The sequence below is a fragment of the Echeneis naucrates genome, chromosome 14 (genome assembly GCF_900963305.1).
Source record: "Echeneis naucrates chromosome 14, fEcheNa1.1, whole genome shotgun sequence".
Lineage (NCBI taxonomy): Eukaryota > Metazoa > Chordata > Actinopteri > Carangiformes > Echeneidae > Echeneis > Echeneis naucrates.
The window spans coordinates 1,985,879-2,010,336 of NC_042524.1; the positions used below are offsets into that span (position 1 = coordinate 1,985,879).

At 44.8% G+C, this 24,458-nt stretch overlaps 1 protein-coding gene across 2 annotated transcripts in view; it reads right to left on the bottom strand.

Annotated features, from left to right (window-relative positions):
* Positions 1–9,202: 9,202 nt before the first annotated feature.
* The window catches only part of klf8 (Kruppel like factor 8), a 50,675-nt gene continuing 35,419 nt past the window's right edge, over positions 9,203–24,458 (bottom strand). Inside the window, exons 3-7 of one of the 2 annotated variants that reach the window (XM_029518666.1) lie at positions 17,788–18,057; positions 17,466–17,700; positions 12,360–12,471; positions 9,866–10,005; positions 9,203–9,688 (exon numbers count right to left, since the gene is read on the bottom strand). In XM_029518666.1, the coding sequence (XP_029374526.1) occupies positions 9,507–9,688; positions 9,866–10,005; positions 12,360–12,471; positions 17,466–17,700; positions 17,788–18,057 (939 nt within the window). In that variant the 3' untranslated portion in view covers positions 9,203–9,506. Of the gene's footprint in view, positions 9,689–9,865; positions 10,006–12,359; positions 12,472–17,465; positions 17,701–17,787; positions 18,061–24,458 lie in introns of both variants that reach the window. The other variant, XM_029518665.1, reaches the window with a different exon arrangement.

Below are 24,458 nucleotides of genomic sequence, written 5' to 3' on the forward strand. Positions count from 1 at the left end.
GTCTGCTGGCATTGACAGCACAGGGTAGGTTGGCTTTAGAATAACAGATTTTGCATATTGGCATGCTCTGTTGTGCATTCATAGATCTAAATTGACAGTGACAGTTGGGGGTGGCGCCGCCGCTGCCGCCTTGCAGGTAACCATGTACGACTTCACCTCTGCTGCGTTCAGGTAAACTCTCTCTGGCCTCGGCCTCCGTGAGCTGGCTCCCGCGCTCGATGCTCATTCCTCAGTAACAGCAGTGAAGAAGAAAAACTCCTGTTAAAACTTGTCCGTGCTGCAGAGTGAAACATCTCAGAGGTTTGGATTAAACACGACAAAACCTCCTGCCGCTCTCTTCAGAGCTTTGGAAATAATATCTAAATACACACTGAGCTCAATCTGTCCACATTTACAGGACATCACTTCAGCATTTCCACCACGCAGGGATTCTTCTCCGGCAAAAAAAAAACAAACCAACCAAACAAAAAAAAAAAAAAAAAAAAAAACAAGCAAACGAGCCCATCGGTCTGGTTCAATTCGGTTTTGTTGCTAGGCGACACCTAGCGGTCGTAGCAACAGTGACGGGAGCAAAGGGGGAAAAATCCACGTCAGGACGAAGTCGGAGGTGGATGGAAGGGTCCAAAAAAAAAAAAACCCCAAAAAAACAACAGTTTCTGTTGTTATCGTTACCATGGAGACAAAGGTGGGCGCCTACGCCCAATAGGTGCTCCAACTGGCCGTATCAGGGGGTGTTAATAAAGGTGACGTAATGGCTGATCTAACTTAAGCTGACTGATGACTGCTGTTTCCATCAGCCATCCAAAGGACTGGAAAAGATGAGTGACTTAATAAACTGATAATCAAACCCAGTCCTGCTCTTTCAAAACCCATGACCCCCCCACACATAAGTGATTCCCCTTCCTCCACCTGATCATCTCTCCTCGCAGGATTCCCATTTCTGCTGTAGGATGACACTCACATAACTTCCTACACAACTTCAGCTTCAAGCTTTAAGGACGGAGGATCTCCAGACTGCAGGCTGAAACTCAGCGAGCGCTGCAGGTGATAGTGATCGTCAAAGTAACTTGTGTGGGAGGGAAATTCAAACAAAGATAAATTGTTGTTGAGCCAGTTTCACTGGACCAGGTCCAGGTTCACACTCTGCTGCCATCAGGGTTCATCACTGAGGATTCATCTATATCTCCTCACATCTGGACTGAACACACACCGAGGCAACGCTTGGTCCCACTAAATGGCAGCAAATGTCATTCCGAAGGACGTGAAGTTACAGCAACTCGTAGTAAAAACATTTTTTACACAGCTAAACTTGTACCAGGCTGTCAGACATGACAGGAAGTAATGAAAGACCTCTTTCAGCAAAGGCCAGAAAACATCGCTTGACATGTTTGGGATGAAATTCCTCGGATTGCTTTTTTTGGCATCCGAAGGATTATTTTCCTTGTTTCTTTCTTTCTCTCTTTCATAACGGAACGTCGAAGAAAGTGCGCTGATAGTTTCAAAAGTAACAGTCGATATTAGAAACTGGAATGGCACCTAAATGATCTGAGCCAAAGTGGACTCGCGGTGCGGATCAACCTTTTCCGTAACTTCCAGCAGCGTGGCTGGACCAGTTCTGCGGCAGATAGGCGTTGTTTTAACTGCTTACATTTACAACAATGTTGCAGACAAAAGCATTCTGCATATCACGCCATACCCAGATGACATTTGAGAAGATGGAAAAGGGAATCGAGCCAACGAAGCTGTCAAAACAAGCACACTGCACCTGCAGATGGCGGCTTGTCACTGACATACAGCAATCAGCTGCATCGGTCAGCTGACTAACGTTTGGCAAAGGGATGCCGGGACAAGAGCCAACCGACCCTGCAACGTGCACGTCGTCTCCGGAAGCAGAAGGGGTTTGGTCGCACAGAAGCGTCCAGCGGCTGCATTTTTGAGATGTGCTCATCCTCCAAGAGCCGCTGTCATCAAAAGCTCATCAGCTTCTTGGCAAACACAATCAGAAAAAAAATCCAAGAAGTCAAAACAAACGGGAGATGATTATCAGTCAGGAATTACTGAAAGGATGAATTTTCTGTCCAGGTGGCATAATAATGCTCGCACATGCTTCTGGATTCTTCTGGGCCAGGATACGCCAGAGCCTCCGACCCGAATCTGGCCCAAAAACAGCACGTTTGTGTTGAGTTATTCTGGATGAGGAAGTAGCTTCTGGCAGACAGAATCTTTCTGTCTGGCAGATAATAACAGATATGGACTGGATTTGGTTATGTGGGGCATGTGACGTTAAAGAATAAAAATGTTGATCAACATTTACAGGGAACACCTGTCCACCTGCTCGTACCTGCAGCCGTGCCATCAGCCGGTCAGGTGGCAGAAATCATGCAGAAACAGGTGATGATCGTATCAGATAAAACAAAAACAACAACTTCACAACTCTGATTTGGACACACAACAGACAACAGAAGCAGGTCGGGTTCTGGTTGTTGCAGGAAAAGGCTCTCCAGAGCTGGACGGGAAGGACCAAGCTCGGTTGGTGTTGCTGTGAAACGGCAGTGGGGGGTTGTAGAGCTGAAAACACGGCTGTTGTGATAAACGTAGATTTTGTTGCACATATCTGGTTGAAAGAAATGACAGGAGGCCAATTCTTCCACATCCTCCGCTGACTGCACACCAACAAACGTGTCGCCTCAAGTTAAGACTCGGCTTCGCATGCGAACCGGCGCTCGTCTGTGTGGGAGGCAGCGAGTTTCTTCATCAAACTCTTCCACCTTGTTCTGTGGCCAAAAAGAAGCAGGCGGTTACGACGGCAGTGAAGGGGAATGATTCATGGACCTTTCAACACACGACAAAACGAGCTAGAGTCAGAAACGTGCGGTGCAGCGTGCGTCGAATCGTTGTGCTCTTCACAGAGCTGCAGGTTAATGATTGGCCTGTTGGTGACCGAGCAGGCCAATAAACCCTTCAGAGCAAACGACAAAGACTTCTATTCAGCGCCAACACGCACACACTCGGGCTTTTATAGCGCTGCTCACGCACTTTATTCTGTCAGATCTCAGTGCACCTGAAGAATCCTGTGTAAACCTCTCTCCCAGAAAAAAGTCTGGAAAAAAATCTAGATAATTATTGATTCAAGCAGATGTTTCCACCTGCAGCTTTACCTCAGCTGGCTGTTCGGGCTCCTTCCTCCTGCCGTCCTCCTCCAGTCCTGTTTTAGTGCATCCTCTTGTGGTCGACTTCTCAACCTACAAGTGTAACAAAATCAGACATTTGAACAAACTGTGTAGCCTAAGTGTGTGTGTGTGTGTCGCCTGGTATCCATGACGACATATATCATCATCTAAGATCATCACAACAGCAAAAATCTACAAACACTGTTGTAATTCCTTTTTACATTTTAAACTTTTGTCCCCCCACACGTTAAATAGGCGATGAACAATTTCACATCTGTGTGCAAAAAAATATAACAAATACTAAAACAAGCAATTCACTCATCCAAAATGTTTGTCCTCCGTTATTTCTAATTTACTTCTTTAAAAAAAAATGTTGCTGTGGGAAGAAAAGACACGGAGACACCAGGCTTTAAATTGCACCAAAAACATTTTTATTCTATAAAAGAAGAAGGAAGGGAGGGAGAAATAATCACAACTGTACAGGGAGAAACTGACTTTTAAACACCATGAGTCACAGTATCAAAAAGCTCACGTTTTCCTCACTGATCTTTACACATTTGTTCTGTACAATACAAAAAAAAAAACAACCAAACAAACAAAACAAACAAAAAAATTATTAATAATTGTATTATTATAATGATGAACTGCATTGCACTGAGTAAATATAGTACTGGCCCATAAGTTACTGCATTCAATAGAAAATACCTAAAATTTCTGATTTTGCAGAGGAAGTGATTCATGGTGAGTTTAGGCACTCGCACACAGACGGACACAAGTCAGTGACGTCTCCCTCAGACATGAACGGCGTCCCTCAGGGCATCCCTCAGGGCATCCCTCAGGTTGGACAAAACTCTTTTTAAGATGTTGCGGTTTTCCAATGAACTTTTTTCCTGCTTTCTTACGCACAAGCAGAAGCAGAGGATGGAGAAGAGAATACTGAGGGCAAAACAAGCTTCGCACAAAACTGCAACAAAACAACAGGAAGCAATGAAAAAAAAAACAAAACAACAAAACAAAACACATGCATCAGTCTCCCGGCAGCAACTCCAACACCAGTGAAAAATAAAAAAATTTAATTAAATTAAAAGACTGCCTGGGTGGTTGTCTATCCTTGGTGTGGCACTGGAGGTTTTAGTGTGCGTTTGTCGAATTTATCTGCTTTTTTCACTTAAATAATGACACCAGAAATGAAACGTGTTGTTAGATACAAACATTTCGAGGGATTACTTCAGATCGGCATCACAAACAGAGCTCGATTACTTTTTAGTGAATTAAGTTTTGGATTTATTTTTCCAGGTTTTTGTTTCAAAACAAAAGTGTTCCCAAATGTAATTGTTTTACTTTTTACTGGAAATCTATTGAAGAAATGTTTTTAATACCGAGCAGGAACTTTCTTTATTGGACGTTGTTGCTTAATACAATAATCTTAGTTTATAATCTCGTTGCTGAGCTCTCCAGCGGTTTGTTTACGTTTCAGAAAACTCCTTCCACTGCAAAATGCTGGTTGAAAATTATTTCTCCCAGTTTATGAAAAAACTGTTCAACGTGGATTTAGCAGAAAAGCCCGTCATCGTAACCAATTTGTGTTCAGTTTCAAATGGGACAAAACAGGTTGCTATATTCGAATAGTATCGTGGAAGCTGGAGGTGCATCTTTGCTTCAGAAACTTTTTGTAACTTTTCCACAAAGCTGACCTGGAGAGTTTCAAACCGGCGTTTATCTCTACATATAAAAAAGCCACTTTTTATTTCAGCCACTTCTGACATGAAGGTTTCTGTCTGACAAAACTAAAGTGACAGTGTGAAGAATGTTTCCGACCCTAAAACTCAGATTCGCTTCTTGACTTGGTGATATTTGGAGTTCAGGTCCGGCGCTTGAAGATCAAGCTCTGTTGGAATAATAATGATAATAACAATAAGAAGAAGTTGACGCCTAATTCATCATCTTCAATGTGATTTCTCAGTGGAGTCTTTTTTCCCCCCTCCGATCATTAATGTTAAAGGAACCCCACTTTCTCACACACTGACATGCTCACCAACGTCACTATATGAAAACAAGAAGGCTACTCTCCATGCAACACAAGTGTGCACAACACAAGTGGGACCATTTCTTTTTTTTTTTTTTAAGAAACTACGAAACAAATGCATTTTTAGATTTGGAAAATAAAATTGAACACGTGATGAAACACACTTCATCAAACCAACAGAGGAGGAAGAAGAAGAAGAAGAAGAAGGAAAAAAAAAACCCCAAAACAAAACAGGATTTTTTTCACATTATCTAGTCAGTGTTAAAAATAGAAATTCACCCGTTACATTTACTCTGCACTTTTTGATTATATACATTTATGTACATGGATTTCTCTTAATTATTTGTCCTTAATGTCTTTATCAACAGTTTACAAAAGAAAGAAAGATTGCAATTAAATGCATATACTCTTCTAGAAAGATGTGCTTAGTAACTATTTTGTTTTTTTTTTTTTCTTGTTGTTTTTAGGTTGAAGCAGAGGGGGATGTTAAGAGAAAATGGGAACATTGCATTGCTCTGCACTGCAAAAAAGGAGAACAAATACCAAAAGAAACAAGTGACTGAATTTAGTTCGGATTCGTTGCGACTCTTCGTATGAGTTGAAATTCTTCAACGAGCTGATTTGTTGTTTTTGATTTTTTTAGATTTAATAATTCCAAACCAGATTCAGTGACTTTCTATGAGGGATTTTTTTTTTTTGTTTTTGCAGTGAGCAGACCCAAAAAATAATACTAATAATAATAATAATAATAGAAAAACAATCTGCCCTGTTCACTGGATTCACTCAGCTCACAGGAAGCCTGCGTCAGTTATCACACTATGAAAAGTCAGATGGAAAACTGGGGAAGCAAATCTGTCTCACCACATTTTGAAATTTACAAATTTCTGTCAAAGAAAACTTTTTGGACTGAAATTATGCATCTGATTCTTTTTCTTTTACACTGAATTCAATTCCTGAAGCATCCAGATTTGCGAATGAATTTTCATCTTCCTCTGAATTTTCCGACCAATCATGTGACTTATTTCTCATCGAAAATTTGGGGAGTAAATCAGATTTCTTCATTTCAATTCAAAAGAAATGATCAGTTCTAGAAACAGATTTGATTCTATATATCATATAAAACTTTTTTGCTCTCACTTACTAGCTTTTCAGGTGGAGGTGGCGTTAATTCACTGCTCAACAATCACAAACTTCTTACACATCCTGACCTCCCGTTTTTTACTTTTCTTTTTTAAGATTAAGGGATCTGGTTAGAACCGAGATGAGCTGCATACGAGCAGGACAACTACGGGCTAGTGCTCTACTTCTGAGTCCAGAACAGCGCTTGAAGCGAGGTCTGCATTATGTTGCATAATCAAGTTCAGCCCAGATCAGGAGCTCAAAAACAGCCCCCCTTAAGACATGGACACTGTGGGGGTCACAGCAGGGCCAAAGGGAGCGGGGGGGTCGGGGGGTCGATTCCCTTTCAAACACTGAAAAATGTGCTAAATGTTAGGACGTCGCTTCAGGAAGGTTTTAGACATAAAAACAAGATTCTCTGTTGTTACTTTATAAGAAGTTAATTTTATTTTTGAGGCTTTAAATTAAGTTCTGTCACAAGTTGAAGTAGAATTGACCCCCCGTCCCCCCACCCTGGTAGAAATGCTAGTGAGGAGAGCGCTTAATTCCCCCGCGGTTTGAACCCCAGACGGCCCGACACAGTGCCGGGTTTCTCCCAGAACCACTGACAGACGGCCCGGCCAGCTCCACAGTTGTGTTGCTCCGTGGATTTTTGTAAGAGTGCAAATGGCTTTAGTTGGGTGTTCAGGTAGCATTTATAGGGAGACCGATGGTTGAATTTCTAAAAAAGAAAGACCGCATTTCCCCAAATGTTGAATGTGAATAAAAGGAGTCTGAATTTGAAGGTCCCATATTGTAGAAAATCAGATGTCTGGGTCCTAAAGCAGGTATGGATTTTATATCCACGCTATGAAAGTATGAAGTCCGTCAGGACTTCTGTAACTCTGTGATATCACAACTTTACAGTTGCGTTGTAGAATTTGGGCTTTTACCTGAAATCTGCCTAATCAGAGGAGAAGCTGGAATCTTTCCTGTTATCGAGGTGAATTTTGGTTCCTAAAACCACAGACAGAAATGCTTCAAATAAAAACACACAAAAGTGTAAAATATGGGACCTTTAAAATGAGCTTCCTGATTTGTGCTGCACGGCTTCGGCCTGAAGACGGTTCACAAAGTAAAATGCAAAGAAAGAGGAAGCCTGCAGCGACAGCCTCGTCTCTTCTCAGGGGTGAAAGGTCTCCGAATGAAAATGTGACTTTTTAAAAGAAGAAACAACAAAAAGCTGTTACAAGCTGCACCTTTCACTTCCTGTTTTCCCACACAGCTGTCGTAACAAACGCCGTCTCCGAAGAAGAAAAAAATTCCCCAAAAATTATAATAATAATAATTATCAGCTTCTCGTGGACAAACAGAGAAAACATGTCGGTCGGCGGAGACTCACAGTTGATCTTTGGCCAAACGTTCCTCTGTCAGAGGTTCTGGTTTCGCCCTTACAGATTGACTTCAGTTATTAAGGCTCAACGGGCAAGAGGTAAAACAACAACAAGTGCCCGGAACACACACTCTTAAAAATCTTCTGATTATGTGTTTGTCTCAAAACATGCACATTCTCTCCCACACACACACACACACACACACACACACACTCAGAAAAGCTCCCCTTATTCCCTGCTTGAGAGTTTTTACTTGTAATCTCAAAACTATTTGTGTCTCCTCCGTCTTCTTTCACAGCCTCAAAACAACAACAAAAGGATCTCAAAAAAAAAAAAGGGCGTTGTTCTGTTAAAAAGAACCATAAAGATAGAACTGAAGGCCTTATTTAAAAAAAAAAAAAAAAGAAAAAAAAAAAAGAAAAGAAAAGCAACAAAGACGCATTAAAAGCAAATACTGTTATCGAAGAAGAACCAGAAAAGGTGTGTGCAATGGGGGGGGGGCACGCAAACGACAATAATGTGATTGATACAATGAAAACAAACGAATTCTTAGAAAGTTCACAGTCTTGTAGCTCCCTGTACCAGCGGAGGGGGGGTGGGGGGGGGGGGGGGGGTGTCGAAGGAAGGTGGGGACAAAATAAACTCCATTTGGATCTGAGCCTCGGAAATGTTTGTCTAAAAGGAAAAATGTGCGATGTGACCTCAGCTGCAGAGAAATATCTCACCACCTGCACACAAACTCCTGACACCCATATTCACGGAGTTGGGAAGCTTTTACTTTGAAAATCCACCAGCCCTCCTTCTTTTTTTTTTTTTTTCACGCGAAAATCAGCAACTTGGGAACTCAAAGTCCACTTTTCACATTTTTCACATCAGCTTCTGGATCCTGTTTCACATAAACTACATTAGAGATCACTTGTGGGGTTCAGGGGACCTTTTGTTGTGGGGGGGGGGGCACTATGGCTCAGAGAAGGGTTCGGGATGAGGCCTAAACATTTTTGCCGACACACAGAATCAAACAGATTCAGCTGTCAGACATTGGTGTCCAAATATCTGGCCAGATAATTATTCAAGATGGCTCCCGATTTCCATCGGTCACAGCAGAAAGGCTAAATAAAATAAAAAAAGGTTCCCGATTTCCTATTTTAATTAATTTAAGTCGTCTTTGCCTCCAAAAGTCTAACTGTGGCCTAACTTAGCTTCCCAACTTCTGAATATGTGCAGAATTTGAGTTGTTTTTAAAAACGAGAGCAGCTGAAGAGACGTCGCTGTTTCAGGGCTCTTCTTGTCCTTTTAGCTTAAAGCCAACACGCGTGTCCTCTGGATGGATGGATGGATGCCTGTGATGGATGGATGAACGTCCCTGCTGCTGGATGTCCTTCAGACCATCCTCCTCCTCCTCCTCCTCCTCCTCACTCCGTCTGAGGAGACGTATCGGTGGGACAGGACTGTTTCGGAGCAGGAGGGGGCGTCAGCTGGACGGTGATGGAAAAAAAAAAACAAAAAAAAAAAAAAACAACAACAACCACGGAGTAAAAAAAATAAAACAACTTCCTGTCACCTCCGCTGTGCACGCACAGAAACCGGCGGACACATTCCTGATGTTTCTGCCATTTCAAGATGAAGAGGAGGACGAAGGAGGTACTGCGTCTTTTCATGTGGCACAGAATCCTAACAGGAAGTAGCAGAGGACAGCCGGGGACGGGGGGACGGGGGGCCGGGGGGGCACTGGTACAAGATGTGCTGTGAGGGACGTCAGTGGGGGCGGAGGGGGCGGTTCGAGGGGAGGAAAGGGTCAGCGGGTGGGGAGGTCAGAGTTCACATCATGACGTGGCGGCGGCGGTGCAGGGAGAGGTGGTCGGACCGGGAGAAGGAGCGGTCGCACTCGGTGCAGCGGAAAGGTTTGATTCCCGTGTGCTTGCGGAAGTGTCGGGTCAGCTCGTCGGAGCGGGCGAAGCGCCAGGTGCAGCCCTCCCAGGTACAGTGGTAGGGCTTCTCTCCTGGAGGGGGGCGAGGAGACAAGGAGAGGAGTGAGGACGCGAGAGGGAAGGAAAACAGCACAGGTGATGAAACAAAGGATGAGTTTTTATTTGTTATAGTTACACAATCTAACTGTGATCTGCTCCTTTAAACGGATTTTGTTGTGTCGTCGGTGTTTGTGTTGCTCGGATACTCACCTGTGTGTATCCTCCTGTGGGCTTTGAGGTGGGAACTCTTGGTGTAAACTTTTTTACAGCCTTCATAGTCGCACATGTGGATTCGTCTTCTCTTGATGTCCGGTGAGTCCGGATCGACGGGCTCCAGGTCCATGACCGACCTGCGGGAGGAAACAGCGATGAGGTCTGCTGATCACTGACCAGAATGAGAGAATTCAACTGAAAATGGATTTCCTGTTGTGTTTCATTGACTGCCTCCTGTGAAGCGTCTTTAAAGCGTGACAAACAAAACATAATATTATTAGAATGACTTTTATTTGTCCACCACAAAACATGTCGGTCGCAACCAACTAAATAATTACAGACCAAATGAAATGAATGCTTTAAACAGTAAGGAGCAGGTGAGTCTTTGGGCTGAATCCAGACTTTCTGTCTCTCTACGCTGTCCTGTCCAATAACAGACGTAAAATATTGCTCAATGTATTGTTGAAAAGTCAAAAGTCCAATATCCGTCAGCAGCAGTCAGAATGTGAACATTTCTTTCTGTGTTCATTTATTTTGCTAATTAGCGTGAGAAATTGTTTAACTGCTGCATGTAACCTGCATGTTAACAGCTGGGGTCAAAGGTCGCCGGTCTTCTTTTCGGTTTAAAAAGACAAACAGGTTTTTCCGTCGTCTCTAAAGATTGTCGGTGTTTAACCCCGGAGGTCGTTCCACACGTAACCTGCTCTCGGCTTTGTTTGCTTTGCAACGTTCGAACATGAAATCCTGTAAATAAATCTGAGGTATTATTTCAGAAAGAATTGATTTGGGTTTAATTCATCACTTTGTAAAAAAAAAACAGAGGAGTCTTTGAGCCACCAGGAGGCATCAGAGGGTCACAACACTGAGCTCCACAGCTGCACACTCCACCTCCTCTCATTCCTTCTTATCCAACCCAGCTGTCATCTAAAAAACAAACAAACACACAAACAGCTGACAAACTGAACCTGCTCGTCAGTTTGTGTGTCGTTTCTTCCTCCTTCTCTTAAATCTAAAAATGTGGCCGCTGTGTAAATAAATCTGATTTAAAAAAAACTGCAAACATTGCTCTCTCCAGCCATTTTACAAGGAGGTGTGACGGCAAGCTGCATTACACAACCCTGGTTACACACAGTTTTGGGACAGCCCTGCCCAGCAACAAACACACACACATAACCGAACACAAAAACAACACAAGTAACCAGACACTTGTTTCGCTCTGCTCTGTATTAAACAAACTATCTCCTTCTGTGTGTTTCAAAAACACACACACGCGCACACACACACACACACACACACACACACACACACACACACACAACTGTTCTAACCGCACCCAGAATTTCTGTTACAGTCAGGCAACCTCGCCCACCGGGTGTGGCAGGAGGTCTGTCCTGATCTTACTAATAAACACACTGGACACGGATGCACGCACACACACACACACACACACACACACAGCTGATGCAGTCAATGTAAAATTATTGACGTAGACTTCCATTCAATGCGGATAATCTAAATCTGAGAGTCTAATCTTGACTCTAACCTTTATTCAGCCTGGTTGAGTCACATCAGCTGATCCTGGTCGGACACAAGAACTGATCTTCGGCCTCATCAGCACCCTGACCCCACCCCCCTCACCCCTCCCTCAGAATAAAACACACTCCTAAAAGTGACTGACACACTAACCTTCAACCAACAACCTTTGAAATATCTTCACAAATATTGACGTTTACCAAAAAAAAAAAAAAAAAAAACCCAACACACACCCGCTGAAACAGCTGGGGCATCTCCGGCATGCGGTGCTGTGCAGAGGGGTTGTGTGAGGTTATAGAAGTGTCCAGTCACAGCAGCAGTATTGCTGCAGTAATGTCATTAGTCAGGAGGAGGCCCCCATAAAGACCGCATATCCCATAATCCTCGCTGTGTGCTATCTCTCCCGCCAGCCTTGCTGACTTCTATCTGCTGACTTTTGACTCAGGTGACATCATGCATTATGGCATTCATATCCTGTCAACAGCTGATTTATAATCGAGGCTTTGCTTTGGTCACCGACTCTTCACATCACGTCCGGTTCTCTTACACACAAACAGTTGTTAAAGGAAAGTATTTTGTTTGTTGAGGTGAGAGGAGTGTCTTTGTGTTAACTTTACAGCTGCTTCAGCTGGACTGGATCCAGCTTTGTGTGAGAATGTTTTAAATTATATATGTAGAGTCTAAATTATTCTTATTAGCAAAGCGGACTGAGCGGCTGAATATTTAAGAGGTTGGCTAAGTAAATGCTTTAATGTGTGCATGACATTATGTTGCTATCTACGGCCCAGAGTCACCGACACGCAGAGAGAAAATGACCTGCTCCTGCTCTCTGCACATCTGTCCCAGAAATGTTCAATATTCATGCATGTACGTTATTTGTTATTATTTTATATCATTCCAGCTGAGAGGGGGAATAAACACGGCGGTTTTCAGAGAGCTGGTGCAGCAGCAGACTCACCCTGCGTCGAGGCTCTGGGCGCTGAGGGAGGCCGATCCAGACTCCGTACCGCTCTCTGCATCGCTGTCACTCTGATACTCCACTGGAGACGTTGAACCTGGCTTAATGCGAACTGCAGAGGGGACGGGATAGGGGAAGGAGGGGGTGATGGCAGGAGAACAGACAGAAAGAGGGGAAAGGGTGCCGGGGGGGAGGAGGGGGAGGCGTGAAACAGAAAACAGCGGTGCAGATGGAAAAAGGGAAGGAAAGAAATTGGCATGAGATCAAGTGACGGAGACGAATGAGGGAATGAAATTAGGAAATGGAAGAAGCAGAGTGAGGGGGGTAAAAGGGGGGGGGGGGGGGGGGGGCAGAGAGACAAGAACAGCGGGGGGTTAATAACTTCTTAAAAGTGATGCCCAGATTCCAGCAAGTTTGCTAGACAAAGATTTGTGTGTGTCTTTGTGTGTGCGTATTCAGGTGTGGTCTTTCTCTGTCGCCCCCTCGATTCCTCATCTTCCTCGCCATCTCCAAACACAGAGCTCTTCATCCGTCTACTCCCATCGCAACAACCTCTCACAATGTCAAAGCGGGAGGAAGACGGCGTGAACAGATGTTAATGAAAAATATTTTGCAGTCGTCCCACAAACAACGCTAATTAGCAATTAACTGAGAGGCAAATCTCTGGAGGCGATCGGAAGCCTCTGCCGGTTGTCCGCAAGTGTTGGTAAAGCGCTTATGGAACGAAAGCTAACTTTTTCACCGAGGGAGGGAGGCCATTTTCAACCTTCAAATTGTTTCAGAGCTATGTGGAAGTTTAAACTTGTTAAATTCTCAGCTAACCTGCGGAGGCCTGTTGTCTCAGCTCTCTTAGGGACGGACCTTTCGTATTTCATATTAACTGTGGATCAAATTCCTGCACGGCGAAAAGGTTTGCTCCTGGTGATTATAAAGTTGGCCATAATGTCTGTGACGCCCCTCTGAAAAGCAGATTTGAAGCTCAGAGTGGGCAGCGCCGCCATCAACATGGCCGTTTTGGCTCCGCCCAGCTAATCCAAAAATGAGCCAAAGCTGCGAGCCAACGCCTCCAGCTACACTTTAATCCTCAAATAAATGTCACCGCAAACAGTCGTCATGGAGGAGGACTGTAAACGGGCTTATTTCTGCTGTAAAGTCAGACGTTTTAACGTGGGAGTCCGCGGGGACGGATTTCACTTTTTCAGTTTTCATTTTTCAGGCCCAGAAGTTCCCGCCTGCTCTAAAAGTTTGTCACATCACCGCCTCGGTTTTTACGGCGTCGCCTTTTCAGCTCGGTCAGTAATTTCTCTGCTGACTTGCAGATCCATAACGACAGGCTGAGAGTTGGAGCTTCGCTCCACCTGCGGCCACACCCAGCGGTAATGTCACAGGGTCATCGAGCACACCTTCGATTCACTGCGGCCTCTCAAAAGGTCACTGCTCCCACTCGATCTTAAAAATAAATAAAATAATAACAACAACCAGCTCGTTCAGGTTTTAAGTTTAACATGTGATTCGTTCATTCATCTTCAACCACCTTCATCTGTTTCCGGGTCGCTGGCTGCTCAGAATGTGATGAAGACTTTAACTTGATTATTCGTCCGTTGCGGCTGTTTGGTAGATTTCTGGTTGTTCTCCTCTCACAGAGCTTATTAAAGCCTGGATGGAGTGTTAGTGGCTCACAGAAGTCAGATGTCCTTGGAGTCAGGTCACGCTGGCATAACGATACAATCACTAATTTGCTTTTAATTAACTTAAATGACTCGAAGGAAATTATGTGAAATATGAGTTAGTGAGTTGATATATTGTGATTTTTTTGTCCACATGGTGGTCAAATGATCAGGTTCGGGTTAGAGGCTGAGACAGCAGGAATAATTTACTGTATGAAGTCTTTTACTGTGCACACTCTCTCTCCCTGTGTCTGTCAGGGTCTCTCGCTCGTGCCTCGCTCCCCCCTTTTCTTTTCCTTGAATTCAAAATCTGACAACTTCACAGGCGAGTGCTTATCAGAAACGGAACAACATTACACAACCAAACAAAGAACAACTTGTGCATAAAATCAGACTGCAGTGATCAATTATAAGGTCTGGAAACATTATGAATGAAACCAAGAGTGCCCCCCCAACCCCACACCCCCAAATCGGCCTCCTTTTCCTCCTGCAGGAATGTGGCAGCCATACTGTTCAAAGTCCGGCCAGCCTGGAGAGAGCGAGGAGGGGTGGGGTGGCTGGAAGGGTGACGCAGGGAATTTGGGTGGAGAATGTGTGTGTGTGTGTGTGTGTGTGTGTGTGTGTTAGAGTGGGGAGGGTCACACACACTATAAGAAGTGCTCTTTGTCTCTGGAGACAATTAAGCCCCCCCCCCACTCCCTGCCATTGCAGCTTTCCTTTTTCAAAGGCACAACGACCCATCTCCTCTCTCCTCTCTGCCCCCCCCCTCCACCCGGCACCTCATCCTCTCACGCCCTTCCTCCATCCACCCAGCCCCCTCCCCCTCAGAACCGCAGCACATGAGCTGCTCCCTTCACAGGTAAAAGGAAGGGAACAGAAAGTATCAAAGTTCTCGCCGCTGTCTCTCACTTTCACTCACTTTCCTCTCGTCTGACTCACATTTTCACTCCTTTGTTTCGGTTTCTCCACGCTGACACAAACGCAGACGCTTTTCTGCGAAGTGCAGCAACAAAACAGACTTTAGAACCGTCACACTCACAAGACTGGATGATATAACATTGCGTCAGATGCTTGAATGATTCCTGTGTATGTACGTATGTATCCCGTGGATTTATTACTCAAACTGATTTATCTTCGACCTGCAGTGACCAGGTCACATCATCACAGTTCATTACACTAGATCCGCCTGACACCAGATGGAAATCTTATTTTTGTTTACCTCAGAAGGCCAAGGTGTCAACACACCTCGCCGGAGTTACGGCTGCAACACAAGCAGCTCTTCAGCCTGAGATTAAGTTAGGTACAGAGACCTCAGCGTTCCCGCTCACTGGAACATGCAAACAGGCAAAGGTGCCAAACGCCTAAACGTCATTAATGGGACGTAAGTCCCATTTCACTGTAGTCTGACAGAGAGCGGGATCTGAAGAGTAAACAGCTGTTACACTCACTGCTGCTGCGAGAGGTCACCACTGGACACGCTTTGTTTTCAAGACAGTCAGGTCTCACACAAAAGTGCCACAAAAGTCACAGAACGTGCTTGAACGTCCTCTCAACTGGACTAAAAAATGAAACGTGCCCTGAGCACAATATACAATAAAGAAATCCCTCTTCTGCTCTAGAAACGTTTTCTTCATGAGGAAACAGAAGTTGGAGACTGTAGATTCAAATAGGTACATTAGAGATTGTGAAGGTGTGCTTCATCAGCCTGTTCCTGCCTGCCCAATCATCAGCGTACATCAAAAGTAAGCCAACAAGCCGAGGTCCGGCAGATTGAGCCACACGTGATGATTTCAACTGACTGACAGCAGATGTGTTCAATCACACAACCCATTTTGGCATCTTCACAGAAATCCAACGTCATGTGACAACCTAAACGGGAAATTTTGTATTGCAAATGTTGTTGTATTAGAAGAACACGTCACGAGGTGGAGATTTTGGAAAAGCATGCTGGGACATAACAGGACAGTTCCTGAGCGTCAGAGCTGTGTGAGAGAACGAGGCCCGGCGACAACCGCTCGCCTCCCTCGTTTACATTCCTGAGTCGAGGCGCTGGTCTGGATCTGAACTGAGTGGGCTTTACTGAGTTTATCATCGGGGCGGAGGCCTGCTTTGCCATCTTGCCTGAACAAATGTTGAGCTTCTCTCGGTGTTTACTCAGGGACAGATTACTCCTCCTTTAACCTTTGTTGGTCGTCGTCTAATCGATCGGCCGGAGTGTTTGAGACACGCAGACAGCGAGACAATCTCTGACTTCAGGGAGGTTTTTAATGTCTTCTTTGCTTCTGAAACTGTGATCACCTTTTCACAAACTGATTGCTGACATAAAAGGTCACAACATTTGAGAAGCAGAAGTTGTTAAGGTACAAGTATAAAAATAAAAAAAAAGAAACACATCTGACGCTATTATTCACATCCTGTATTCCCCGTTTTGATTTATGACACCTTCCTGGAATCAGCTGTTGAAACCCTGACGAATGGTTTTCAAGCAGGAGCATTTTTCTATGACATATGCAACATTTCTTTTCCAGAAGTTTCCTCGTTTTAAGTGGGAAGATCAATCATCAGGCACATATGGAGAGCGTCCAAGCTGACAGAGATAGACGGGGAGACAGACGGCAGGTCTAACGCAGCGCAACACACAAACACACAAACACGCGGCACCGTTCGCCACGGGGAGACACACACTGTGCTCCTCTGAGGCCGTAAAAGAGAGAGTGAGCAGGAGGGTTTTTCAAACCACCTCCGCCAACATCCCGTTTCATATGAATCATTAAAAAATTAAAGATGCTGTTTCTTTTCTGGCTCCTTCCTGCTACGTGTTGTCTCACCAGCAGCAGAATTAATTCAATGCCGTGCATGAACACCTGAGGTAAAACAGATAACACACAGCAAAAAGCGCGCTTCAAGGAAGTCCTGGTTGTGTTACTGTACAAGCTGTGACACAACTAAAGATGGATATTTTAACATCACATCTCACTGACTGAACATGTGAGTCACAGAAGATAACTTGTCTTCACCTAGACCACATTCACATTTTCCTCTGACGTCACTGTTGGGGTGAGAAGCTCAGGTTCTGATTTCAGATATTAAATCTTCTCAACAATTTAGCGAGAAAAAAGATGTCAAACAAGTCAGGGGTTTTTCTGCCATTTTGAATTCTCCTGTAGGATTTATTTAGATGCATTAAAGCGCTGACATCAGAGTAAAATGGCTGCCGTGTCAATCTGGTCGATTGTCAAGAGAAGTCTAATCAGATAATTTTAGCTTCTGCATGCTAACATGTCAACCTCTGATTTCCTGCCGACGTTTTTTTTTTTTTTTTTTGGCACATCTGGTGCTGTGCTTGAAAACCAGTCAAGCTCATCATCATCATCATCATCATCATCATCATGAGGGAGAAATGCTGACAGATTGTCACGACTGTTCACGTTTTCCTCACCAGATCCTTCTGAGCGCCCGTCGCTGCCTATGAGGGGCACAGTAATGGCCGCCGTGGCGACGCCGTCGGCCGGCATGGTGGTGTAGACGACAGGAAGTGACTGCACCACCACAGGGATGGTCTGCAGCTGCCCCACCTTGCTGGGCATGCTGACTGAGGGGATAGTGTGAATGACGTGCAGGATCTGCTGCCCTCCAGCTCCCTGCGTGGCCAGGATGGAGCCTGGAGAGAGGACCTGGAGAAAGGGGAGGAGGGCTGTATGAGTCCCAGCTCTGACATGTTTCTAAAGCTTCACCACAGAAATGGAGGATGCTGTATTTACCATGGAGCCTATTGATTGTACCGCAGAGGGGACCGGGGTGGCCGACAAGCTGGGCTGGGTCACGACGCCGCTCGGAGCGGGGTTGACTGTGGTGCTCGTCGTGGAGGCCGGGAGCGAGGAGGAGCGGGGTTTGTTGAGGGACAGGTCCACGGGTTCGGTCTGGTCCTCGGCAGGGCACGGCTGCGGGGAAGACGGCTCTGTCTTGCACGCCGGAGACTCTGTCTTGACCTTCAGGTCTGTTGGCTGCGGGCAGTTGACGCCTACATCTGCCTGCTGGAGAAAACGAGGGGCGGGGCAGGAGAGGCAGAGACACAGAGAAGTTTAGGACGGTTAGATGATTTAAACAAACTCTATGACATTATGATACAGTTTCATTTCAGATTTCACTCCTGAACCTCACGGAGCCGGCACTTATCTTCAGCTTGAGGGCAGTGAAGAAGTTTTGACAGGACTGCACAGGCCTTACTTTGTTTGCGAACTTCGGCACTGATTAAACTGATAAAAATCACTGTTAAGTGGAGCATGCCAAAATTGTTGATGCATGCTGCTTTACTGCTTGAACAGCCAGCAGGAGCGAAATAATCCGAAACAGAAATCATTTTAGTGTTGCTCTTCTGCGCTGAGACAAACAGAAAGAGGGAACCGTCTCTGTCCGTCACGCATTCCTCTGTCTGTCGTAGCACACATGACGACGACGCTGCCAGAAGGCTGTGCACGTACACTACAATTCCCAGGGTGCATTTTGTTTCAAAACATTGCAGCAACAACCAGATAAAGATAAAGTCTGAAATATTCAGTTCACTTTCAGATTCGGGATCAGCGTCGGGATGAAATCTGGATTTATAGACTTGCTTCACTAACCTCACGTTCCCTCTCTGTGCTGAGGATGGCGGGTACTGAAGTATTTCAGCGAATTAGTTCAACTCAGCTGATGTCTCAGAAAAGGGGGCTGTTGGCCGTAACATAAATTCATTCCTTTTTAAATGTTAAAATTGCCCCGTTCCTGCATTGATGATATCAATAACAGGGAGTTTTCTATGAGAAACATCTTAACCCTCACTAAATACTTTCATATAACTTGCGTCAGACTTTCTCATACCAGGCCTGGCTTTTCTCAGCCTCCTCTGAGGAGCGGGGCACCCCATTCGCCAACACAGCCACCCAGGGCTCAGTTGCCATGTAGCTCCAAAGCACAGGGAACAATGGCTGCTGTGTGGGACACTGAAGGGTGGGGGGGGGTGGAGGAGAAAGAGGGAGACAGATAGAGAAGGGCTGGGCGGGTATACAGAGAGACTGGTACAGACTAAAGAGAGAGAGAGGCAGAGAAACAGGAGAAATGGAGTGAAAGAGGGAGCAGCAACGAGCCTCCAGTCCAGGATCTGGCTCCAGTCCATTTCAGCTGAGCACAGCTTGGCTCTGGACGAGGATGAGAGGGTGGAGACTACGCTACGCCCTTTTATCGGGTCACACAGTTCAGCTGGATGCTGAACGTGGCCAAGAGACACTCCTCCTGCAGTCAACGTTCATCAAGCATGCAAATAAGCACCGTTACAGAAGCATGTCGGTGGGTTTGCATGTTTTAGTGCAGTCTAATTGTGTGTGTGTGTGTGTGTGTGTGTGTGTGTGTGTGTGTGTGTGTGTGTGAGAGAGAGAGAGAGAGAGAGATGTTGGTCCTCTCCATTTTCTATCAGCTCTGGCATCCAAAAAACAAACCTCAGAAACACAACCTGCACCAAACGTGGCTGAGGAAAGAAGGAAATATAGGAAGAAGGTGACTGACACACACTCACACAAACAAACACACACCTGAACCACAACTTGATGAGGAAAGGAAAGGGGGGGAAAGGAAAGGAAAGGAGAGGAAAGGAGAAGAGAGGAAAGGAAAGGAGAGGAAAGGAAAGGAAAGGAAAGGAAAAGAAAGGAAGGAAAGGAGAAGAGAGGAAAGGAAAGGAAAGGAAAGGAGAGAAGAAGAGAGGAAAGGAAGGAAAAGGAGGAGAAGAAAGGAAAGGAGAGGAAAGGTGAGGAAAGAAAGGAAAGGAGAAAGTAGGAAAACCCGGTGAGGAGAGGAAAGGGAAAGGAAGAAAAGGAGAGAAAGGAAAGGAAAGGAAGGTGTGATGAGGAAAGGAAAGGAAAGGAGAGGAAAGGAAGGAAGGGAGGAGGAAAGGAGAGGAAAGGAAAGGAAAGGAAAGGAAAGGTGAGGAGAGGAAAGGAAAGGAAAGGAAAGGAAAGGTGAGGAAAGGAAAGGAAAGGAAAGGAAAGGAAAGGTGAGGAGAGGAAAGGAAAGGAGAGGAAAGGAAAGGTGAGGAGAGGAAAGGAAAGGTGAGGAAAGGAGAAGAGAGGAAAGGAAAGGAAAGGAGGAGGAAAGGAGAGGAAAGGAAAGGAGAGGAAAGGAGAAGAGAGGAAAGGAAAGGAAAGGAGAGGAAAGGAAAGGAAAGGAAAGGTGAGGAAAGGAGAGGAAAGGAAAGGAAAGGAGGAGGAAAGCAGGTCTGTAATGTGATTATAGAGACACAGCTTTAAAAAAATATAAAAAAAATCAAGTGTGAAAGAAGTGAGGGAGTGGGTGAGGCAGAGAGGAGAAAGAGACGAGAGAGGAGAAAGAGAGTGGGTGGGAAAGGCCTAGTGTTGCCATGGAAACTGGGAGCTATCAGCTGACTCCATGTTTTCCACTCGTCCCCCACCCACCAACTCCCTTTCCTTTCTCTTGCAATTCGTTCATCTTTCCATCACTTAACACCCTCCCTCACCTTTTCCTCTCCTTTCCTCCATCCTGACCCCCCCTTCACCTTTCTCTCCAGCATCTCTCGCTCTTTCCGTCAGCCACACCTTTGTCTCTTCCCACCTCACCCACCAATCCCCTTGTTGTCTTCGCCTCCCCCCACCTCACCACCACCTCTTCCCTTCCTTCCTCTTTTCACAGTTGCTCAGATTAAACCCACAACTCTTTGGAAAATCCCCAGAAGAAGAGACTGAAAGGCTGACGTCCTCTGGAAGAAAAAATTTAAATAAAATTAAAAAAAGAGAGAGAAAAGAGAAAACCTCACTGGACTCCTACAAAGCTTCGAGATCTGAGACGCAGAATGAGAAAAAGGAGAGAGAGAGAGAGAGCGAAAGGGAAACTTTCTGATATGAGGTCAGACTGATTAGCTTAAAAGGGAGGATGTATAGCAGCTCATTACCCAGTGGAAGAAAACACTTGACGCTCTTCACGCTGAGCCACAGATGTTAATTTTGGGCCGAGACGAAAGAACACATCCGGCTCCGTATCAGAGGGAGGATTTTTCCCCTATTTGAGCTTTTACAAGAGAAGTGATTACGCTGAAATTTCACCAATTTCACGGGTTTTAAGGAGCTCAATTAAGATTGACCAAAGCACATTTTTGTGATTAGCTTTGGTCACAAGACAACGGATTCATTATAATAGCCAATATAGACCTATTGACATTTAATCTGATTTATTTATTTTATTTTTAATCATCATCATTTTCTGTTCTGGTGGAAAAAGTTTTCCATCATATCTGACGCCATCCTCATGGAAATATCCAGACAATAAAGAAATATATAAATATTTTCCTTTCAGAAATGAGCAGGCCCCTTCAGGGACATTAAAATTCATGAAATATTAAAGGTTTTTGTTCAAGTATGGAATAAATACTCAAATCTTTAAAGCACACAAGCACGAAATGTTAACAGCTAATGTTAGCAGCTTTGCCACGACCTTCCCTCCTCGGTACAGAATGGACATCGGTGAACAAAGAGCTGGAAATCGAAGCACCTGATGAGTAAAGAAGTAAAGTTTGAACGATGAATGATGGTAAATATATGCTAAAGCTAAAATTAGCTATACCAAAGTTGTGTCTACGTGTGGCTCCTTTATGAGAGAGATTCAAGATCAATGACAGATGTTTTGAGGAGAAAATGATAAATTCAGTCTTTAAGTTGATGCGACCTTAAAATATGTTGTCCATTTTAATAAAAATGACTTTTTGCAGTCCTTTTAGTGTAACAAGGCTCGATAGCAAGGCAGCACTTCCTCCACAGGCCTGCTGACCTGTGGAGGAAAACTAAACATCACCTGAAAACACTTTTCGCTTCCAGTGAGGCAAAATTTATTACCGCTGTGCAAGAGTCAAGACAATGGCCATAAAATAACTGTCTCTGAAACAACCACAAGAATCTGTCAGCGCCGCAGCACGATTCACCTTAAAAAACAATAAACCTGACGTGGCTCGGTGTGACAGAATTAAGAGAAATTTTAAAAATAAAAGGCCCGGCGGACTGAGCTTTGACGTGTTGCGGTGCTCTCCACGTTCTCCTTCTCCTCGGTTCAACCGCTCCACCATAAAATGGGTCACCCAGTCTTTGCCTCGCAATTAATTCATGCAACCTCTGAGTTGAACGGAGGCGGGTAGCTGCTGCGGTGAGCGAGGAAGACGGAACACGTCCTTCGGACCCGCGCAGGTACAAAGAAACGAGTGATTTACAGCAGTTTGTGTGATAATCGTTCATATCAGAGGCAACACAACCACAAACTGAACTCTGATCGCCGGGTGTACATGGGGTTGTGTTTCTTGTTTTTTTTGTCACTGTGTCAGTTCAAGAAGGGGTTAATAGGTAACGATAAATGTTGAAATGTTGGCAACGACAGGATAATCACACACCACCTGTGTTAACAGCCGCGTACCTCACTGAGGACAGATTTCCGGGCAGGCGGGGCTAAGATCACCAACTGTCATTGAGAAATGACATCTTAATGACAGAATATTTCCGTACCGTATGTTGGAGCGGGTTCGCTAAAAGACTAATTTTCTGACTTTACTTTTCCAACACAGCAGAAGTTTGATGCCTCCAAGCTTCGTTAAGCGGAAGAAAAGTTACACAACGGTGAAGATAAAATACAAGCGCTCCTCCAGGTGGATTCAGACGACGGTTCGTTTGACAAAGCTGGTCTGTCACAAACTTCTCCAAAATCCCTGCGATGCAATAGCTGACTTATTACTTCAACTCTTCAAACTGCTGTAACAGAGTTCCTTCTCCGGACCACTTTGCTGCCTTCCCACGGCTCATTCAAATGTCACAACAACATGCAAATTGCAAGCGACAACAAACTCTGAATGTGCCGTTTACTCAACGGCTGAAACTTGGGATTTTTCACAGCTCTTTGGGTGTCGTGACAATTCAGTGGAAATGCAAAGAGGTGCAGGAAACGTGCCAAGTCGCTGCCCATGTAGCTCTCAAGGCCGGCAACAACAGGCCCTGTAACCCTACCCTGCTCGCACTTCTGTGCCTGTGCAGGTAAATAAATGAAAAAGCAAACCATAAAAAAAATAATAATAATGATTAAAAAAAAAAAAAAAAACCAGACAGCACACACAATGCAAACTGATAGCCTGATTTTTTCCTACAGGAAGAAATCAATAAGGTGTTGAGGTGACACAAACACTGCTGTGACTGTTTGTATATGTGAAAGGTGAAGGGAGGATGGTGAGGGAGGAAGAGTGGGGGGGGGGGCTCAGTTTGGCGGGAGTGCGTACGTGTCAGTGTCATCTACAATCAGCACGACATAATTAGGATTCTTAAAGGCCATACATGTGCACTGAATGTATCTGTGTGTGTGTGTGTGTGTTGGGGGGGGCAGATATGGACGATATAATTAAGAGCGAGCAAAAACAACAGCTGGGGGAGATATTAACCACCAAGCATGCAGCCCCGCCCAGCGTTAACACACACACACACACACACACACAGCTCCACCCCTTTAGAGCCTGACCCACCCAAAAAAAAAACTGCCCCCCAACCCCCACCCAGCCCAGAGTTAGGGGGTAAGTCAACTCCTCTCTGTGTCTGTGGCTCACCCACCTGTCAGCTCTCAGCTCTCGCTGTCTGTTAGCGGCGTTAATGTTACCTAATAGGAGTCGCCAGTGTCGATTTCCCGGGTGCCTGGTAACTCGCCACCCCCCCCCACCCCAGGACAGACGTGACTCCGACCTTAAAGCAAACTCTGCTCCGGTTTTAATTACAGCTGTGTGGCTCATTAGGACGACACAACTTCAGCCCCACCTCAATTTAAAAAGAAAAGCAAAAAGCATTTCTGCACTCTGTCTTTTCAAGGTTAAATCATTCCCAGAAAAAAATAACACAATCTGAAATTAAAAAAAAGAAAGAAAGAAAGAAACATGTTTAGGGAGGAATCTAATTAAGAGCCTGGATGTCTAATTATGCAAAGAATTAGCAAAGAACATCATGTATATTTAACTTGTAATTAATGCACCCCCCTCCGTACGTGATTTTAACATATATAGGTGTAATTAGCAGAACTTTATTCAGTGGTTGTTTAATTGGAAACATCATTAGTATTCCTTGGGCTCGCCAGTGAATAAGCTCCTCAACACAAAGATGTAGATCTTTGTGTTTGGATGTCAAACAGCAGGAGAAGGTCTGTGCACTGGAGCAAAAACATCGAGCTCTTTTACAACAACAACAAATCTTTAAATCACATGTGGTTGGTTTCTTATTTCCGGCTCAGCACGCCGTTTCCCCGCCCGCGTTAACAGCTCTTGATGACAATCATGAAAAACCTTTTGCTAAAATTCTTAAATGAAGAGAGAAGGGAATGAGTAAGATGCTGTTGCTTTTGGTTTCACTTGCAAATAAATCTTTTGCATAATTGCACT